At 41.3% G+C, this 17,750-nt stretch overlaps 1 protein-coding gene across 12 annotated transcripts in view; it reads right to left on the bottom strand.

Moving 5' to 3' along the window:
• The window catches only part of MRTFB (myocardin related transcription factor B), a 371,831-nt gene that overhangs the window by 12,049 nt on the left and 342,032 nt on the right, over positions 1–17,750 (bottom strand). For 11 of the 12 annotated variants that reach the window (XM_053554572.1, XM_053554574.1, XM_053554580.1 and 8 more), the window contains 5 exons: positions 9,615–9,747; positions 7,802–8,830; positions 6,006–6,161; positions 3,163–3,327; positions 2,718–2,855 (listed from right to left, as the gene is read on the bottom strand). In XM_053554572.1, coding sequence (XP_053410547.1) covers positions 2,718–2,855; positions 3,163–3,327; positions 6,006–6,161; positions 7,802–8,830; positions 9,615–9,747 — 1,621 coding nt within the window. The remainder of the gene's footprint in view (positions 1–2,717; positions 2,856–3,162; positions 3,328–6,005; positions 6,162–7,801; positions 8,831–9,614; positions 9,748–17,750) is intronic. The other variant, XM_053554575.1, reaches the window with a different exon arrangement.

Raw genomic sequence — 17,750 nt, 5'->3', positions numbered from 1 at the left:
AAATATTTATTCACCCATTCTTTCTTTCCTCTCCTTCTGGGATTTCTCTTTTACCTAAGCTAGACTGTTTGATAGTAATAACAGGACTCTGAGGCTCTGTTCACTTTTAAAAATAATTTTTCCCCTGTTATTTAAATTAGATAAATTCTATCTTTATTCACTGACTTTATTTCTTCTGCCATCTCCATTCTGCCAAGTTCATCTATAACATTTTTTTCAGTTTAGACATTGTATTTTTTGGATTCTTGGTAAGATTTTCATCTAGTTATTTAAAAAAGTCATTTATACATCTTTTTAGATCCCTATCTTTCTATTATGAACATATTTTCTTTTACATCATTGTGGACAGTTTTAATAGTTGCTTTAAAATCCTTGTCTGTAAATTCTAACATCTAGATTAGCTCAGGACTGGTCATAGATGATTGCCTTTTTCCTTTGAGAACGGGTTATATTCTCCTGATTCTTTGTACATGTTGCATATTCATGCATATGAATGGATGTCATGGTTGTGAAATTGCGGAGACTGTGGATTATTTTCCTCAGATGAATGGTTTCTTTTGTTTTAGCAAGCTATTAACTTGGTTGAACTTTAACTTCAAAATGTTTTTTGGGCAGAGGTTCTAATCTCACTTTAGATCTTTTGTCTTCAGCTGAGCTGCTCTGAGTCTGTTTCCTGCCTGTGTGATGGAGGGGTCAGCCAGAGATGAGGGCAGACAGAATGTGGGGACCTTTTCTCTGGCTCTTTTACTTTGGTTGCTTTCAACTCAGTCTTCTGGTTTCTCAGGCCATAAAGATGATGGTTCTCCCACCCGTAACCCTGCCACTTAGCTTGACCTCAAAGTAGCAAAAAGAGGGAACTCCTGCCCCATGACCCCCATCCTTTCAGTGGATTCCCTACCAGAATATGACAGCTTCTATTTACTCTTCAGTGACTTCATGTATTATAACCAAGATTTATAGCTGTTATTTGTGGGAAGATTGAACTGGTAGGGCCTTCTTAGCCACTAGAGAATTTGAAGTCTGAGTAAATATATTAAAAATCCAAAACATCTTAGAATTCCTGGAGTTTGGTGCACAATGGCATATGAAGAAGAACTACAAATAGCTATTTATTTGAATACCAAAACCTATATAGCACTTGGCTCTCTCAGTCTATAAACCTGAATCTAGAGACATTAAATACCAGGAATTCCAATCAGCTATTTTGGGTTAAAATGGAGGATTTCGTTGTTGTTGTTACATAAATCAAGTAAGCAGTACATTTTAACCTACATAAGAATCAGGTTTGGGAAGGATGAGTGCTGATGTTCTTAAAAACTGCAGTTAAGCTCTTGGCAATTCACTTCATCTCTGCTCCCTGTGAAGAGAATAGATGTCACTTCTGAATAAACCTTGTGGGAGGACAGTTTAGTCCAGTACCATTTGGTTCAATTCTTACTGCAGGTATTTCAACCTATTTCTGAAATTTGGTCTTTCCCTCACAGGTAAGGGCCCTTGCTGAATCTGGAGCTAAAGGAACATTTCACTAGAAAAATTATCTTCCTTCTGCACTAAGTGAATGCCAAGGCTGTCCCCTCTCCTGAGCGCCCTGTATGTCCTCTGCAGGGTGCCACACTGAGTAGGTCACTCAGCAACCATAGCACGAATGTGCGGCTTCCCGGTTGAGGGGACTGGCTTGTTTGTGGCCTGCTGGACAGAGTGTGGGCCCTCAGCCTCATGTTCCTTAAGTGCAGCATGCCCTACCATGTGCATAGCCGCCATCTGACTCTACTGAGACATGCCATGGCGTGCAGGAGCCGGGTCCTGGCACCATTGTGCTGCTGTTCCTGCTGTCTGGCTCAGATGAGCTATGCCTCTGTCTACCTTTAGCTGCTATGGCGTGGTATCAGGCCACTCCTTGCATCCTCTGCGAGGCTGGGGTTCTTCCTTGAACATTAGTTTTACGCTTTGAAGAACTTTAGAGAAGCAAGGATATTAGGAAAAGTGTGTAGGGTACTGGGTGGGCACCCATTGTGTGCTTTTATAAGTAGGAACTTTTCCCATCCCTTAGAATACTGTGGCTGCTCCTATTCTATCAGTGAGATAAGGAAGGCTCAGAGGAGAGGTGGTTGCGTGGTCACCAGGTAGGTGCTGTGTGGTGAAGCTGGGAGAACCCACCAGGTGGGTGCTGTGTGTGGTGAAGCCAGGAGAACCTTAGGTCTGTAGCCTCCAAAGCACATTAGCTTAATATCAATATGTGGATATTAGGCTGTCCTGCTAAGGCAGGAGGGTGCCTGGGCCCACAGAGAGATGGAGAGGGACAAGTAGATTTAGTTGCTGGGCAGCCTTAAATATCATAGAGGCGGAACAGTGTCAGTTTCATGTGGCCTGACAAATGTGGCATTAGAAAAGAGAGACCTGTACAAAACATGTGCCCTGGTCACCATCCGAACATGACTGATCTCTTTGCCCCAAAGGAAAAGTTAAAAGACAAACTGTGCATTTCTGAGTAAGCAGTAACTGCAGGTTACACTGCTGCTAGAAGTTTTTTTGGATTCTTCATGATGAATGACATTTTGCTTTTAAATCACCATGTAAAGTACAAGGATCCCAGCCCTAAATTTTGTGTTCCTGTTGAGGCAAGTCACTCTTAGGGGATTCAGCATATGGCTGGTCCAGATTTGAGGCTGGCATGTCATATGTAAGCCTTTCAAACCATGACCACTGTCCTCACATACCTCAGGAAGGGAGGCCTGTGCACTGCGGGTCTGCTTGATGGCCTCCTCGTAGCGGGGAGGGTCTTTTGTCTTGGTGACGGGGCTTCCAAACAGAGAGTGCTGGATGACAAATTGTTGAGGTGGAGGGGATGAACTAGGCTGTATCAAACAGAGGAGGAGCACAGGTTAACGTTTCATTATAAGCTTTCTCCTACCCTGGCCAGACTCAGCTCTGCTATTCTTTATGTGGTAGCCAAAAACATGGAATTCATAAGCAGATGCTTTTAGACACCTGTGAAGCTGGCAGCACCGTGGGCCACCTCATGTAGGGAAGGCTCACCTTCACTATGACAACAGCCGAGCTCCTCCTCATCATTGCATTTCCAACAATCGCATTCCATTAGTACTGACACTCAGTCATTCCATGCCCAAATCATTTGGAATGATTTTATACATCCAGGGTTACCTTGCTGGCAGTGTTAGGTCCATTTTGCAGGGGTGGAAGGGGAGCATTTCTGGGCTGTAGAACACTGCTGCTGGAGGCCTTGTTAATGAAGGGCTGCTGGACTGCTGGAGCAGGTTGTCTCTGATAGGGAAGAACCGTATTTGATGATGCTGAGTTTGTGAAAACCTGTAATGAATAAATATTTCCCCATCAGTTTGTTCTTCTGTTCTTCCTATTAAAGAAAACCATGTTTTAGAGCAGGGATGAAGAAACTTTCTATAAAGGGCCACAAGGAGTTTAAGGTTTGTAGGCCCTGTGGCCTCTATGTGGCCACTCGGTTGTCAGTGTAGCCACAGGTGCTGTGGAGATGAACAGGGATGGCTGTGCACCTATACTGTGTCATCTACAAAACAGGCACAGGCTGGGTTGGGCCCGCAGGCTGTGGTTTGCCTACCCCCATTTTGGATCATATGCAGTCCCTCTAGTAACTTGTCTTTAATGGCAGCGCAGAAGCACTTAGTGGGAAAACAGTGCTTGCTCTCCATAATGTTCCTCTTCAATAACAGCTGGATTCCTCATATCCCTCATTAGGGTGATCTCATTTCTCTCATGCCTTTAATGCTCATGATTAAGCTAATAATCCCACCGTTGTTCTTCTAACCTTGCTCCCAAGTACCAAAGCCACATTTACATCATCTTCCTGGACACCTCAGATACATTCCAAACTGAACATTCTCCTTTCCTCCGACTACCCTTGGCCTCTGAGGGGAAATATTTCTTGCTTCTGCACTTTTTCTTTTTTCAAACACTTCCTCTCCTTAGTACACACACATCTCAGAGGCACCTCTTGAATCAGGCCTCTGCTCTCTACTGTCCCAATCCAAGTCTCCACCCTCCATCACTGGGATTCCATCCCAGCCTTCCAGCTGAGCCTCCTTGCCTGGGACCCACCACTACACTCACTTCGTAAAGTGCTGACTTGGTCGAGCCCCTTGCCACACTCATGGTATTCCTACCTTTGTGGTAAAATCCTCATCTTTGGCTAGTATGTGAAGTTTTGTCCTACTTGGCCTCTTTTCCACCCTACCTAAAAATGTGCTGTGGCCATGGCCAATTTTCTAGTTTCTTAAAAATTTCCTTAAATACATGCAAGACCCCATTTAAAACCTGCCACCTTCTGGGAAGCTCTATTTAGATCTATTAGGCAGAGGTGAGAATTTTTTCTGGCAACTCCAAAACATTCTGTTTAGCACCCCCATCAAGAACCATGCAGGTTTTAGTGCCTTTTACAAATAGGTATATGGCCATATTGCTGAGACAGTAACTGCATCTCACAGAACTTGGTTTGCTAATAAAAATATTTAATATGCTTTATATCTCTAATATTTTGAAAAACCTCTCCCCTATATTTTTATTATAAACATAAGTGTTGTTTAAACACAGAAATATATGTGTATATACTCTAAACAGTACAACCTCTTCTGTGATGATTTCTGTGAGTATACACCTGTTTGAAAAAGATGAATTTCCTAAATTACTTCTTCAAACCAGTAGTAAATACTCCAAATTCTAATATTTTGAGACATGGTGAAAATTCCCTCATTTATCCTGTCTACATATTATTTTTCTCTTTCTTCCCCCAAACTGTCTTTATACTTGAACATTTACTAAGCCTACAACTATACTGAAATGATATTCTGAACTTCCCAAACTTAGTAATATTTAACTGTAATTCTTTTCTCACTCATTTCTCAGCAGGGATTCTCATATAGCACATGAGTTCCGAAGGTTGTTTTAGCCCAGACAGTTCACACCACCCTAAGGCAGATCAATAAGTACACCTAAGTATCTAGGTTTTCTTATGTTGAAGATTAAAAGGTTGTGATTAATTCTTTTCAAGGTTTAAAATAGCAAGACCTGTTTTTGATGTCCAAGATTTTTTTGGCATAGAGATGTGTATAAGACTCCACCTAATGGATAAGAGGGAAATCTTGAGGCAATTTAACACTGGGATTTTTTTTGTTGTTTTTGAGAGACAGAGCCTCAAGCTGTTGCCCTGGGTAGAGTGCTGTGGCATCACAGCTCACAGCAACCTCCAACTCCTGGGCTCAAGCGGTTCTCCTGCCTCCGCCTCCCAAGTAGCTGGGACCACAGGTGCCCACCACAACGCCTGGCTATTGTTTGGTTGCAGCCGTCATTGTTGTTTGGCGGCCCTGGCTGGATTTGAACCCACCAGCTCAGGTGTGGCTGGCGCCTTAGCTGCTTGTGCCACAGGCGCCGAGTCAACACCGAGATTTTCTTGGTATGAGCTTGTATGAGGACACAAGAGTCCCAGGCCAACACCTTCATTTTAAAGCTGAGATAACTGACACTCCGAGGGAAGAAGTAAACTAACTTATGCTGAGGCCAAACACCTAAGAAGTGGCTTTTAATCTGCGAGATGGCAGATTAAAGATATATGTGAAGATCTTATTCAAGGTAAAGATTATAGAAGTATATTTTTCATCTTCAAATAACTTTTCCTAGGGAAGACCACATTCCTCCCCTCCATAAATTTGAGAAGAAATTTATTTTAAAAATCAGCACATTCAAAATATGAGTTCTAAATTTTTTTTTTCTTTGAAACTTGGAAAAGCGGTTAGCAGTTGCTAGTTGGGGTTACCATCTTTCAGTAACAAAGTGCTTTCTTTCTGTCCCAGTAACTGGATAATCTGTAGCTCATGGTGTCTAACCTAAGGGAGATGGATCAGAGAAAAGAATCCAGAGCTTCCCAAGGACTGGGCTTTTGAAGATGCTCCTTGAAAAGATCACTGGAGACAGCAAAACTCAGCGGGAGCTCACAGCACATTAGCATATTCACAAACCTTTCTGACTTGCTGCGGCTGACTGAGAAGGTGCGTTGTGAAAGGGTCCTGTTTCTGGGGTGTGGTTGGGGCCAAGCCTGAGGACAAGGCAGCAGTTGGTATCTGTGCAGCAGGTGCTATCTGAGGCTGAGTCTGGATTCCTGCTTGTGGTGGAGTCTAGGGGGTGAATTTAGAAAAATCAATTTAATTGTCAGAATCAAAGACCCAAGAGTTTAGATAAGACTGTTCACTTAGGGATGGTACCTAAAGACCCAAGAGTTTAGAAAAAGACTGTTCACTTAGGGATCGCACCTAAAGCAAAATAATACAAAGTATGCACATAAAATTGAACCTTAATAATTCTAACCAGAGAGTGAAACACCAGACCAGTTATTTTCATGCTCTTGCCATTTCTTAAATAACTGACACGTTCATTTGAAACTTTTGAGAACGTAAGTTCTTATTATTTCAATTTCCTATAGCAGCTCTACACACAGGAAGTCAGGTACTGTAATACTTTTACTAGCAACAGGGATAGTAGCGAGACCCTACTGTCCAAATTCCTGCTGTTAAGCTATGCATGTGCTCTCTGGGCAGAGGCAGCAACATACCAAGGCACACACTGTCCCAAGGGCAAAACAGAGTTCTTGTTCCTATAACAGCAATGGAAGATTTGGACCAGAAAACCCCAATTGTTTTAAAGATTTATTATGGAGTAGACTTTCAATTTCATGGGAGACCCCAAAGATAAGATAGGGGAATTATAATTTTATTGAATATGCTAAAGGGCCCTTGGGCCATGTCTCCTAACCCGGGGCTGTAAGATTATTCTTCTCTGCTGTTTCAGGTATTTGGGTATTCAAGGTTGAGAAGCACTGGCCCAAATGGTTTCTTTTCTTTCCTTTTTTTTTTTTTATTTATTTTTTTTTTGTAGAGACAGAGTCTCACTTTACTGCCTTCAGTAGAGTGCCATGATGTTACAGGACTCACAGCAACCTCTAGCTTTTGGGCTTCAGCGATTCTCCTGCCTCAGCCTCCCGAGCAGCTGGGACTACAGGCGCCCGCCACAACGCCCGGCTCCAAATGGTTTCTTGTTGGCTCATGGTCCACATTTGGTAAAACCTACCAAAATCACATTACATGGAAGCAACTTAAGGTAAACAAAAACATAAGTTATATGGTTGGGCAGAGAAGGGAATTTCATGCTTATCAGTGTTTCATCACTGCTTTCAATAACTTCCTTATTTGTAAATTTGTGGTTATGTTTTCTTTAGCTTCAGCACCTACATGTTAACAGTTTCAAGAACTAAATTTGGGAGGCAGGATACAAGAATGAAGAGTAAAAGTGAAGGCTCTGGAGTCAAAAGACCTAGGGCTAAGCACCAGCTCTGTCTTTGGGCAACTCTTCTGGGCCTCAGTGCTCCTACCTAGAGCTGGGCTCCAGCACTTGATCTTCTGAGGGAAAGGAGGATTAAATGAAACCAGAAATTTGAAGAACTGATGCCGTGCCTTGTGTGTAAAATACCAGGCACAATAATGTCAATGGTATGCGGAAAATGTCTAGATGTCTGATACTGTGTCCATTAAAGGGAAAAGCTAATAGAAATAGAAAAAGCGCCTTGCATTTGTTTTTACTATATAACAACAGTGCTAGCTATTTAAATTTTTGAATAATTTTTCCACACACATAAGTTTTCTACAGTTGTGAAGCCTGTTATAGAGGCATTTACGAAACAGCCCAGTTACGTTCCACCCTTAGCAGAGTTTCCGCCCTAGGCATGCTGAAAGGCAAAGGAGTTAGCAGACACACTCCACACCTGGAGTTTGAGGCTGCCTACTGGGAGCTGTACTGAGGTGACACTGGAGCCCTGGATGGACACCGGGAGCAGCAGCTGAGCGGTTTGTGTGGTCAGTAAAGCCTGGGGCTGAGCGACAACGGCAGGTGGTGGCTGTCCCTGGGAACTCACATAAAACTGCGAGACGATGCTCTGTTGCTCCGCCTGGGCCACGGGGGCCTCTTGCTTGATAACTACAGCCTTTTTGGCAACAAGGGTCTGGCCACCTGTACAGACGGGCTGGGCTACAGAGTGGCTAGCTCCTGGGAGAGGCTGCCTGGAGCTGGAGCAGTCGGGGGGCGGGGTCTCATCTTTGATGGAGGGACCAATGCCACCTTGTTTCTGATCTGACTTGTTGGGGGAATGAGCTGGGGCACTGGGCTGGGCTTCCCTCGCGTGCCCTCGTTTTTCAACCTCAAGTTGCATCTTCAGAACTTCTACCAGCTTCTGTTCTTGTTCTAGTTTCCTCTTCAGCTCTTCAATCTGCTTCTCTTTCTCTTGGAGCTTGCGGTCCTTCTCCGCTGCATCCAGTTCCAGACTTGACAGAGTACTGCTGGTGGGACTCAAGCTGTCCTCATTATTAGCCATTCTCAAAGGAGATGAACACAGGAACTGTGAAGGAGACATCATGGTCATAATCTCAGTGAAAGTGTCTGCCATGTTTGTGTCATCGGTGCTCAGATTGGACTGTTCGGAGGGAGATGGCGAGATTGGTAGAGGGGAATGAACATTTTCCACATGGGCAACATTGCTGGTTCCAGCAGATGGCAGTTCTGCCTTGAGAGTGGAGGCTGAGCTAGTCACAGCGTTATGTAGTGTTGTAACTGGCAATGCCACTGTCACTTCTGGGTTACTAGTGACAACGGCTGACGATGACACTGCCACAATACTGCCAGCAGCAAGGCTACTGCTGTTTGCTTCCTGATAGGGTTTTAGGCGTTCGATGAGATCTGGTTTGGTGCCCGAAACTGGCAAACCCCTTAACTTCAGTTCTGTTTTCAGTTCTGATACCTGGAGGTAAAAACAAAGCAGATCTCTTGGTATTGTAACTTTCTGACACATCTGTGGTATGCTTTTGTGATTGAAAAGGTACCCAAGTCTGACAGACAACTCCATATTACTGTGTATGTTTTTCTTTTGACACTCATAAACACGTATAACTACAGATCTGAAGCACTTGAGAGAACAGTGATAAAGTAAGAGTTTTTAGAGGGCAATTCCTCTTTTACATTAAAGAAAAGATTTATCAGGAGTGATGATGATGGTAACAGCTACATTTACTGAGCAGCTGCCACATGCGAGGCACTGTTAGAACTGCTTTACTCTTTCAACTGGTCTTTCCGGGACCCCACAAGGTATGTTATTATTCTTCCCATTTTACAGATGAGAAAATAACTCAGACAAAGGTTGAGGTACTTTTCAAACTACTATAATAGATAACAGAAGGCTAAGCTGGGATAGAAACCTCAGAAGGGTGGCCCCAGAACTCATGTTCTCAGATGTTAAATTTTCCTGCTTCTCCTGAACTTGACACTGAGCAGGGGGGAAAAAAAGTCACAGGCTATGGAACCCAACAGAACTGGCAAAGTAGCTATAATGTACATGCTCAGTAAATGAGAGTTATTATTGGTCATTTAAAAAGAAACTTAATGGAAGTAAAAAGAAGGTGCCTCTATAAAGATTATCCCATTTTTGGTAAAGTTGAATGTCTATTGGAAACTGCTGACATCTGTTAGACAAATCATTTACATTTTTGTGGTACTCATGGTGAATAAGCTGTACTCGAAATTATCACCTTTAAGTCATCCAAGCTAGAAGGCAGAGGTCCTGGCTTTCTCACAGAAGCTGATGTATTTTGTCTTGGTGTGTTAGGTGTGGTATTGTTCAAAGCTGCATTCCCACTGTTGTTATTTTTGTCACTGAGTGGCCTTCAAAAGAAAAAGAAAATTAGAGTTTATAATAAAATAATTTCTAGATTTGACATTGATTCTATTAATAATCTGACTAGCTTATGAAGAGAAAAATACCATGGCTATCGATTGGAAGACTCAATATTATAAAGATGCCAATTAAAGCAGATTCCAATAAAACCCATGCAGGTTTTATTTGGTTGTTTGGTAGAAATTTGGAAGGCAATTCTAAGCTTTATATGGAAACGCAAAGGACCAAGAATGGCCATGGCCTTCTTGAAGAAGAAAAGCAGGCTGGAAGAGTCACATCACCAGATATCAACATGTATTACAAAGCTGGTTATTTACTTGGTGTGGTGCCACGGCAAGGACAGCACAGCACACAGTGGGCAAGAATGGAGAATCTGAAGACAGACTCTGTGTCCGTGGCCCTTACACTGCGTGCAGTGGAGAGAGTGGTCCTTCTGATGAGCAGGGCTGGATCAAAGTGGATATTCACACAGAAAAGATATGGCTCTTGATTGCCTCCTCATATCATTTACCAAAAATCTACATGAATTACAACAATAATAAAGCTTTTAAAGGAAAACTTCGGATAGTATCTTACGGCCTTTGGATTGGCAAAGATTCGTTAAATAGGACATATAAAGCACCAAACAGTAGGGACACCTTTAAGAGAGTGAAAAGCTGAGCCATAGAAGAGGGCAAGATACCTGTCATACATGTCTCTAGAGTATGATAAGATAGTAAGAAAAAGAAATCCTGATGGAAAAGTGGGTTTTTACGTTTTTAGACAGGCATATTACCAGAAAGTATATCCAAATGGTCAAAAAAATACATGATTCAGAGCTTAACCTAAGCATGAGGAAAATGAAAATCATGAGAAAATAGACTTGCACCCCCAGCAGAATTGCTATAACCAATAAGGCCGAAGATACCAGTGTTCAGGACAACCAGACCTCTCACACACTGCTGCCAGATGTGTGAAGTGGTACATTCACTCTGGAAAACTATTCCATATACTCAAGAAAAACGTGCCTACCCTATGATCCAGCATTTGCATGCCTAGACATGCAGCAGAAAGACAGGAATATGTGTGCCAGAAGACGCAGAGTGGGATATCACAGCTGCCCCCAACTGGAAGCAACCCAGCTGTCCCTGGGGAGTGTGATGCATGGACCCACTATGGTATAGTTAAGCATGAAATACTGAATAGAAATGGAAATTAACTACCGGGATCTGTGCTGATAAAGATGCATCTCACAAACAATGTTCAGCAAGAAATGCCAGACATTTAAGTGTCTTATAAGATCACATTTATATAAAGTTCACAAATAGGCAAAAATAATCTATGGGATAAAGTCAGGATAGTCATAAAGAGGGGACTGGAAGAGGGATTGTGGGACACTGACAATGTTCCATTTCTTGGTTTGGATGGTGGGTAAAAGGGTGTGTTTACTTTAGCATCAATTTTCACTTAAAATTTATAGGCTTCTCTGTAAACAAGTTATACTGCAATTAAAAACGTTCTTTTAAAAAAGTCGGCAAATCAGTTGTTAAATTTTTTTTATTTATTAAATCATAGCTGTGTACATTAATGTGATCATGGGGCACTATACACTAGTTTCATAGACTGTTGACACATTTTCATCACACTGGTTAACATAGCCTTCCTGGCATTTTCTTAGAATTGTGCTAAGAGATTTACATTCCACATTTAATAAGTTTCTCATATACCCTTGTAAGATGCACCACAGGTGTAATCCCACCAATCCCCCTTCCTCTGCCCATCTCCCCGCTCCCTCCCCTCCCTTTCCTCCTATTCTTAGGTTGTAACTGGGTTATAGCTTTCACGTGAAAGCCATAAATTAGTTTCATAGTAGGGCTGAGTACATTGGATACTTTTTCTTCCATTCTTGGGATACTTTACTAAGAAGAATATGTTCCAGCTCCATCCATGTAAACATGAAAGAGGTAAAGTCTCCATCTTTCTTTAAGGCAGCATAATATTCCATGGTGTACATATACCACAATTTATTAATCCATTCGTGGATCTATGGGCACTTGGGCTTTTTCATGACTTAGCAATTATGAATTGGCTACTTCATTTTTTTTTTTTTTTTTTGTAGAGACAGAGTTTCACTTTATGGCCCTAGGTAGAGTGCCATGGCATCACATAGCTCACAGCAACCTCCAACTCCTGGGCTTAAGCCATTCTCTTGCCTCAGACAGCAATTATGAATTGGGCTGCAATAAACATTCTGGTACAAATATCTTTGTTGTGATGTGATTTTTGGTCTTCTGGGTATATGCCCAGTAGAGGAATTATAGGATTGAATGACAGATCTATTTGTAGATCTCTAAGTGTTCTCCATACATCTTTCCAAAAGGAATGTATTAATTTGCATTCCCACCAGCAGTGTAGAAGTGCTCCCTTTTCCCCACATCCACGCCAACATCTCTGGTCTTGGGATTTTGTGATATAGGCTAGTCTTACTGGAGTTAGACGATATCTCAAAGTAGTTTTGATTTGCATTTCTCTGATGATTAAAGATGATGAGCATTTTTTCATATGTCTGTAGGCCGCACGCCTGTCTTCAGAAAAGTTTCTCTTCAAATCCCTTGCCCAGCCTGCGATGGGATCACTTGTTCTTTTCTTGCTTATACATTTGAGTTCTCTGTGGATTCTGGTTATTAAACCTTTGTCGGAGACATAACCTGCAAATATCTTCTCCCATTCTGAGGGCTGTTTGCTTGCTTTACTTACTGTGTTCTTGGCTGTGCAGAAGCTTTTTAGTCTGATCAGGTCCGAGTAGTGTATTTTTGAAGCTGCTTCAATTGCCCGGGGGGTCCTCCTCACAAAATACTCGCCCAGGCTGATTTCTTCAAGGGTTTTCCCTGCACTCTCTTCTAGTATTTTTATAGTTTCATGTCTTAAGTTTAAATCTTTAATCCAGTGAGAGTCTATCTTAGTTAATGGTGAAAGGTGTGGGTCCAGTTTCAGTCTTCTGCAGGTTGCCAGCCAGTTCACCCAGCACCATTTGTTAAATAGGGAATCTTTTCCCCACTGAATGTTTTTAATTGGCTTATCAAAGATTAAATAACGGTAAGTAGCTGGATTCATCTCTTGGTTCTCTATTCTGTTCCAGACATCTACTTCTCTGTTTTTGTGCCAGTACCATGCTGTTTTGATCACTATCGATTTGTAGTATAGACTGAGGTCTGGTAGCATGATTCCTCCTGCTTTGTTTTTATTCTTGAGTAATGTCTTGGCTATTCGATTTTTTTTCTGATTCCATATAAAATGAAGTATTGTTTTTTCAAGATCTTTAAAGTATGATTTATTGCATTCAAATTATATATTGCTTTGTATATATGAATATACATATATGAATAAAGTATGAATTGCATTAAAATTATATATTGCTTTGGGTAGTATGGACATTTTAACGATGTTGATTCTTCCCAGCCATGAGCATGGTATGTTTTTCCATTTGTTAACATTTTCAGCTATTTCTTTTCTTAGGGTTTCATAGTTCTCTTTATAGAGCTCTTTCACGTCCTTTGTTAGATAAACTCCCAAATATTTCGTCTTCTTTGGCACTACTGTGAATGGGATAGAGTCCTTAACTGTTTCTTCAACTTGACTGTTGTTGGTATATATAAAGGATACTGATTTATGAATGTTGATTTTGTAACCTGAGACGCTGCTGTATTCCTTGATCACTTCTAAGAGTTTTTGAGTAGAATCCTTAGTGTTTTCCAGATATATAATCATATCATCTGCAAAGAGCGAAAGTTTGATCTCTTCTGACCCTATGTGGATACCCTTGATTGCCTTTTCTTCCCTAATTGCAGTGGCTAAAACTTCCATTACAATGTTAAAGGGCAGTGGAGACAATGGGCAGCCTTGTCTGGTTCCTGATCTGAGTGAAATGATTTCAATTTAACTCCATTCAATATGATATTGGCTGTGGGTTTGCTGTAGATGGCCTCTATCAGTTTAAGAGATGTTCCTTCTACACCAATTTTCCTAAGTGTTCTGATCATGAAGGGATTCTGGATATTATCAAAAGCTTTTTCTGCATCAATTGAGAGAATCATATGGTCTTTGTTTTTTAATTTGTTTATGTGCTGAATTATACTTACAGATTTATGTATATTGAACCAGCCTTGAGACCCTGGGATAAAACTGACTTGGTCATGATGTATAATTTGTTTGATGTGTTGCTGGATTCTGTTTGTTAGGATCTTGTTGAATATTTTTGCATCTATATTCTTTAGTGATATTGGTCTATAATTTTCTTTTCTTGTTGGGTCTTTTCCTGGTTTGGGGATCAGGGTGATGTTTGCTTCATAGAACGTGTTGGGTAGTCTTCCTTCTTTTTCTACCTTTTGGAACAGGTTGAGTAACATAGGTACTAATTCCTCTTTAAAGGTCTGCTAGAATTCTGACGTGAAACCATGTGGTCCCGGGCTTTTCTTTTTAGGGAGGTTTTGTATGGTTGATGCTATTTCAGAACTTGATATGGGCCTGTTCTACATTTCCACTTGATTCTGGCTAAGTCTTGGAAGGTGATGTGCTTCCAAGTATTGGTCAATTTTCTTCAGATTTTCATATTTCTGCGAATAAAGTTTCTTGTAATATTCATTACGGATTTTTTGAATTTCTGAGGAGTCTGTTGTGTTTTTGTCTTTGTTGTTTCTGATTGATGAGATTAGAGATTTTACTCTTATTTATTTATTTATTGTTGGGGATTCATTGAGGGTACAATAAGCCAGGTGTTGGGGATTCATTGAGGGTACAATAAGCCAGGTTACACTGATTGCAATTGTTAGGTAAAGTCCCTCGAGATTTTACTCTTTTTTTTTTTCCTGATTAGGTTGCTCAAAGGTTTATCTATTTTATTGACCTTTTCAAAAACCAAGTTTTTGATTTATTGATCTGTTGTATAATTCTGTTTTTAATTTCTTTTAATTCTGGTCTAATTTTGGTTATTTCTTTTCTTCTACTGGGTTTGGGGTTGGAATGTTCTTCCTTTTCCATTTGCTTGAGATGTCCCATTAAGTTGTTAACTTCCTCTCTTTCTGTTCACTTGAGGAAGGCTTGCAGTGCTATAAATTTCCCTCTTAGGACTGCCTTTGCCGTATCCCAGAGGTTCTGATAATTGGTGTCTTCATTGTTGTTGTGTTCCAAAAATTTGGCAATTTCCTTCTTAATCTCATCTCTGACCCAGCTATCATTCAGCGTAAGGTTATTTAACTTCCATGTTTTTGTATGAGTATGCAGATTCCTGTTGTTACTCAGCTCAACTTTTATTCTATGGTGGTCTGAGAAGATGCAACGAATAATTTCTATTCCTTTAAATTTACTGAGGTTAGACTTGTGACCTAAGATGTGATCGACTTTGGAGTAAGTTCCGTGGGCTGATGAGAAGTACGTGTATTCAGTTTTGTTGGGATGAAATGTTCTGTAGATGTCTGCTAAATCCAAATGTTGGATGGTTCGGTTTAAATCTAAAATTTCTTTGCTCAGTTTCTTATTGGAGGATCAATCCAACACTGCCAAAGGAGTGTTGAAATCTCCGACTATTATGGAGCTGGAGGAAATCAAGTTATTCATGTCTCTTAAGAGTTTCTCTTATAAATTGAGGTGCATTCTGGTTGGGTGCATAGATATTAATAATTGAAATCTCATCATATTGAGTATTACCCTTAACAAATATAAAGTGACCATTCTTATCCTTCCTTACTTTTGTTGGTTTAAAGCCTATTGTATCTGCAAATAAAATTGCAATACCTGCTTTTTTCTGATTACCATTTGCCTGAAATATGGATGACCATCCTTTCACCCTGAGTCTACATTTGTCTTTTAAGGTAAGATGTGACTCTTGTATGCACAAAATATCTGGCCTCAGTTTTTGTATCCAGTCAGCTAACCTATGCCTCTTTAGAGGACAATTTAAGCCGTCCACTTTAATGGAGAATATTGATAAGTCTGGTAAAATTAGGTATTGAGTTTTTCAAAAGTCCAGTGGACATTTTTAATCCTTTCGCCAGTGTGGAAGTTGGAGTTTGATCAAAAGTTTCTGAGTGACTTTACTTTTGTGGAAGAGGATTGGGTTGGTCATTATTGAGGATAGGTCTGAGAATATCCTGAAGAGCTGGTTTGGTTATGGCAAATTTCTTCAACATATGAATGTCATTAAAGTATTAAATTTCTCCATTATAAATGAAACTCAGTTTAGCTGGATACAGGATCTGGGGTTGAAAGTTATTTTGCTTTAGGAGGTTAAAAGTCGATGACCACCCTCTTCTGGCTTGAAAAGTTTCAGCAGAGAGATCTGCAGTCATTCTAATATTCTTCCCTTTGTAGGTAATGGTTTTCTTACGTCTGGCTGCTTTGAGAATTTTCTCCTTCATATTAACTTTAGTGAAGTTAATTATAATATGCCTGGGGGATGTCTTATTGGGGTCGTGCTGGGGTTCTGAAGCTGTCTTCTATCTGAATTTCAGAATCTCTTGGCATGTCTGGAAAATTCTTTCATAATTTCATGGAGAAGGGCCTCTGTGCCTAGTGAGGCCACTTCATCGGTTTCAGGGATGCCAATGTGTTGAATATTAGCCTTCTTTGAATTATCCCGAGCTCTCTGAGAGAAATGATCCAATTTTGCTCTCCATTTCTCTTCGTCTTTGAGAGTTTGGGAGCGTTCAAAGGCTTTGTCTTCAATGTCAGAAGTCCTTTTTTTCTGCTTGCTCCACTCTCTTACTGAGGGATTCTACTGTATTTTTCAGATCTTTGAGGGCTGCAAATTCTTGTTTCAGTGTGTCTAAGTCTTTGGTGGTTTTGTCTTTAAATTCGTTAAATTCTTGAGCCAACTTTTGAATTTCTCCTCGAATTCCTAATTCTGACTTTTGAATTGCTGCTCGAAGTTCTAATTCCAAATTTTCCTCCACTTTATTAATCTTGTTTGCAATCCAAATTCTGAATTCGATTTCCGACATCTCGGCCAGTTGTTTTATGAATGGGATCTTCAATTGCATCTGCCATATGTTTCCTTGCCAGGGGGAGGGGAGGTTTGATCTATTCTGGTTATTCATGTTACCAGAGTTTTTCCGCTGATTCCGCCCCATGATTGTTTTACTCTCTTTGATTTTTCCCCTGGGAGCTTTGTCAAGGACACGTACGGTGCTGTGGCCTGAGAAACTGGGGCCCTGTTTGGTGTGGTTGGGCTAAGTGGGTCTGTCTTATTTTCAGCTGGTTTCTGTTCAACCCTAATGAAACAGTTACTCTGAGTTGAAGTCTCAGCTGTGGAGAAATACCAGCAATTAAGTTGCCCTGCCCACCACAGGCAACAATTGGAAAAGGAAAATCAAACCTTCCTACAACCACACACCCAGGGCACCACCTGAATAGTCCTCAGGTGATTAGCTCAGTTCAAAAGGTCCAAATCAATTGTCTCAGTCAGCACCTGTCTCAGGTGGGAGCGTTTAAGAGGTCTCTGGGAACTGGATCATAGGGGTCTGGTGACTACTCTGATATGGCTTGCTCCAGTGCTGTGTGGAGTCAGGAGGAGCCACCCAGCAAATAGATCAGTCTGGGAAGTTTGATGCCTCCTTCCCCACCTTGCACCTCTGTCATACCCAGTCAGTGATAGCCCTGTAGTTGGCTGACCCAGTTGCCTGTAGTGAACAGATACTCCAGGGATTTGCACCTGCCTGAATCAGAAGGAAATCTGCCAGGCCTCTGCACTCTGCCTCTATCTAGCAGGAGGAGGTGAGGCCTGACAGCCTTGGGCGCTTGGTGAAGGTTGGGGGTTGTTCACTCAGGTCCAGCACCGCCCCTGATTGATGTAAGTGATGGAACCGAACAGAACTGCTAAATTCCCCTGCAGAAGAGGTGTTTTGAGTTCCAAAGCCCTGTCTTTGCTCCTGCAGGTTTGTAGTAGGTTACCTGTCAGTTCTATCCTGCTGCCTTCCTTTGTCTACAGGCTGACGATCCCCTGAGGGCCAGGTGTGTC

The sequence above is a fragment of the Nycticebus coucang genome, chromosome 12 (assembly GCF_027406575.1).
Source record: "Nycticebus coucang isolate mNycCou1 chromosome 12, mNycCou1.pri, whole genome shotgun sequence".
Classification (NCBI taxonomy): Eukaryota; Metazoa; Chordata; class Mammalia; order Primates; family Lorisidae; genus Nycticebus; species Nycticebus coucang.
This window is presented reverse-complemented; position numbering and strand designations above follow the sequence as displayed.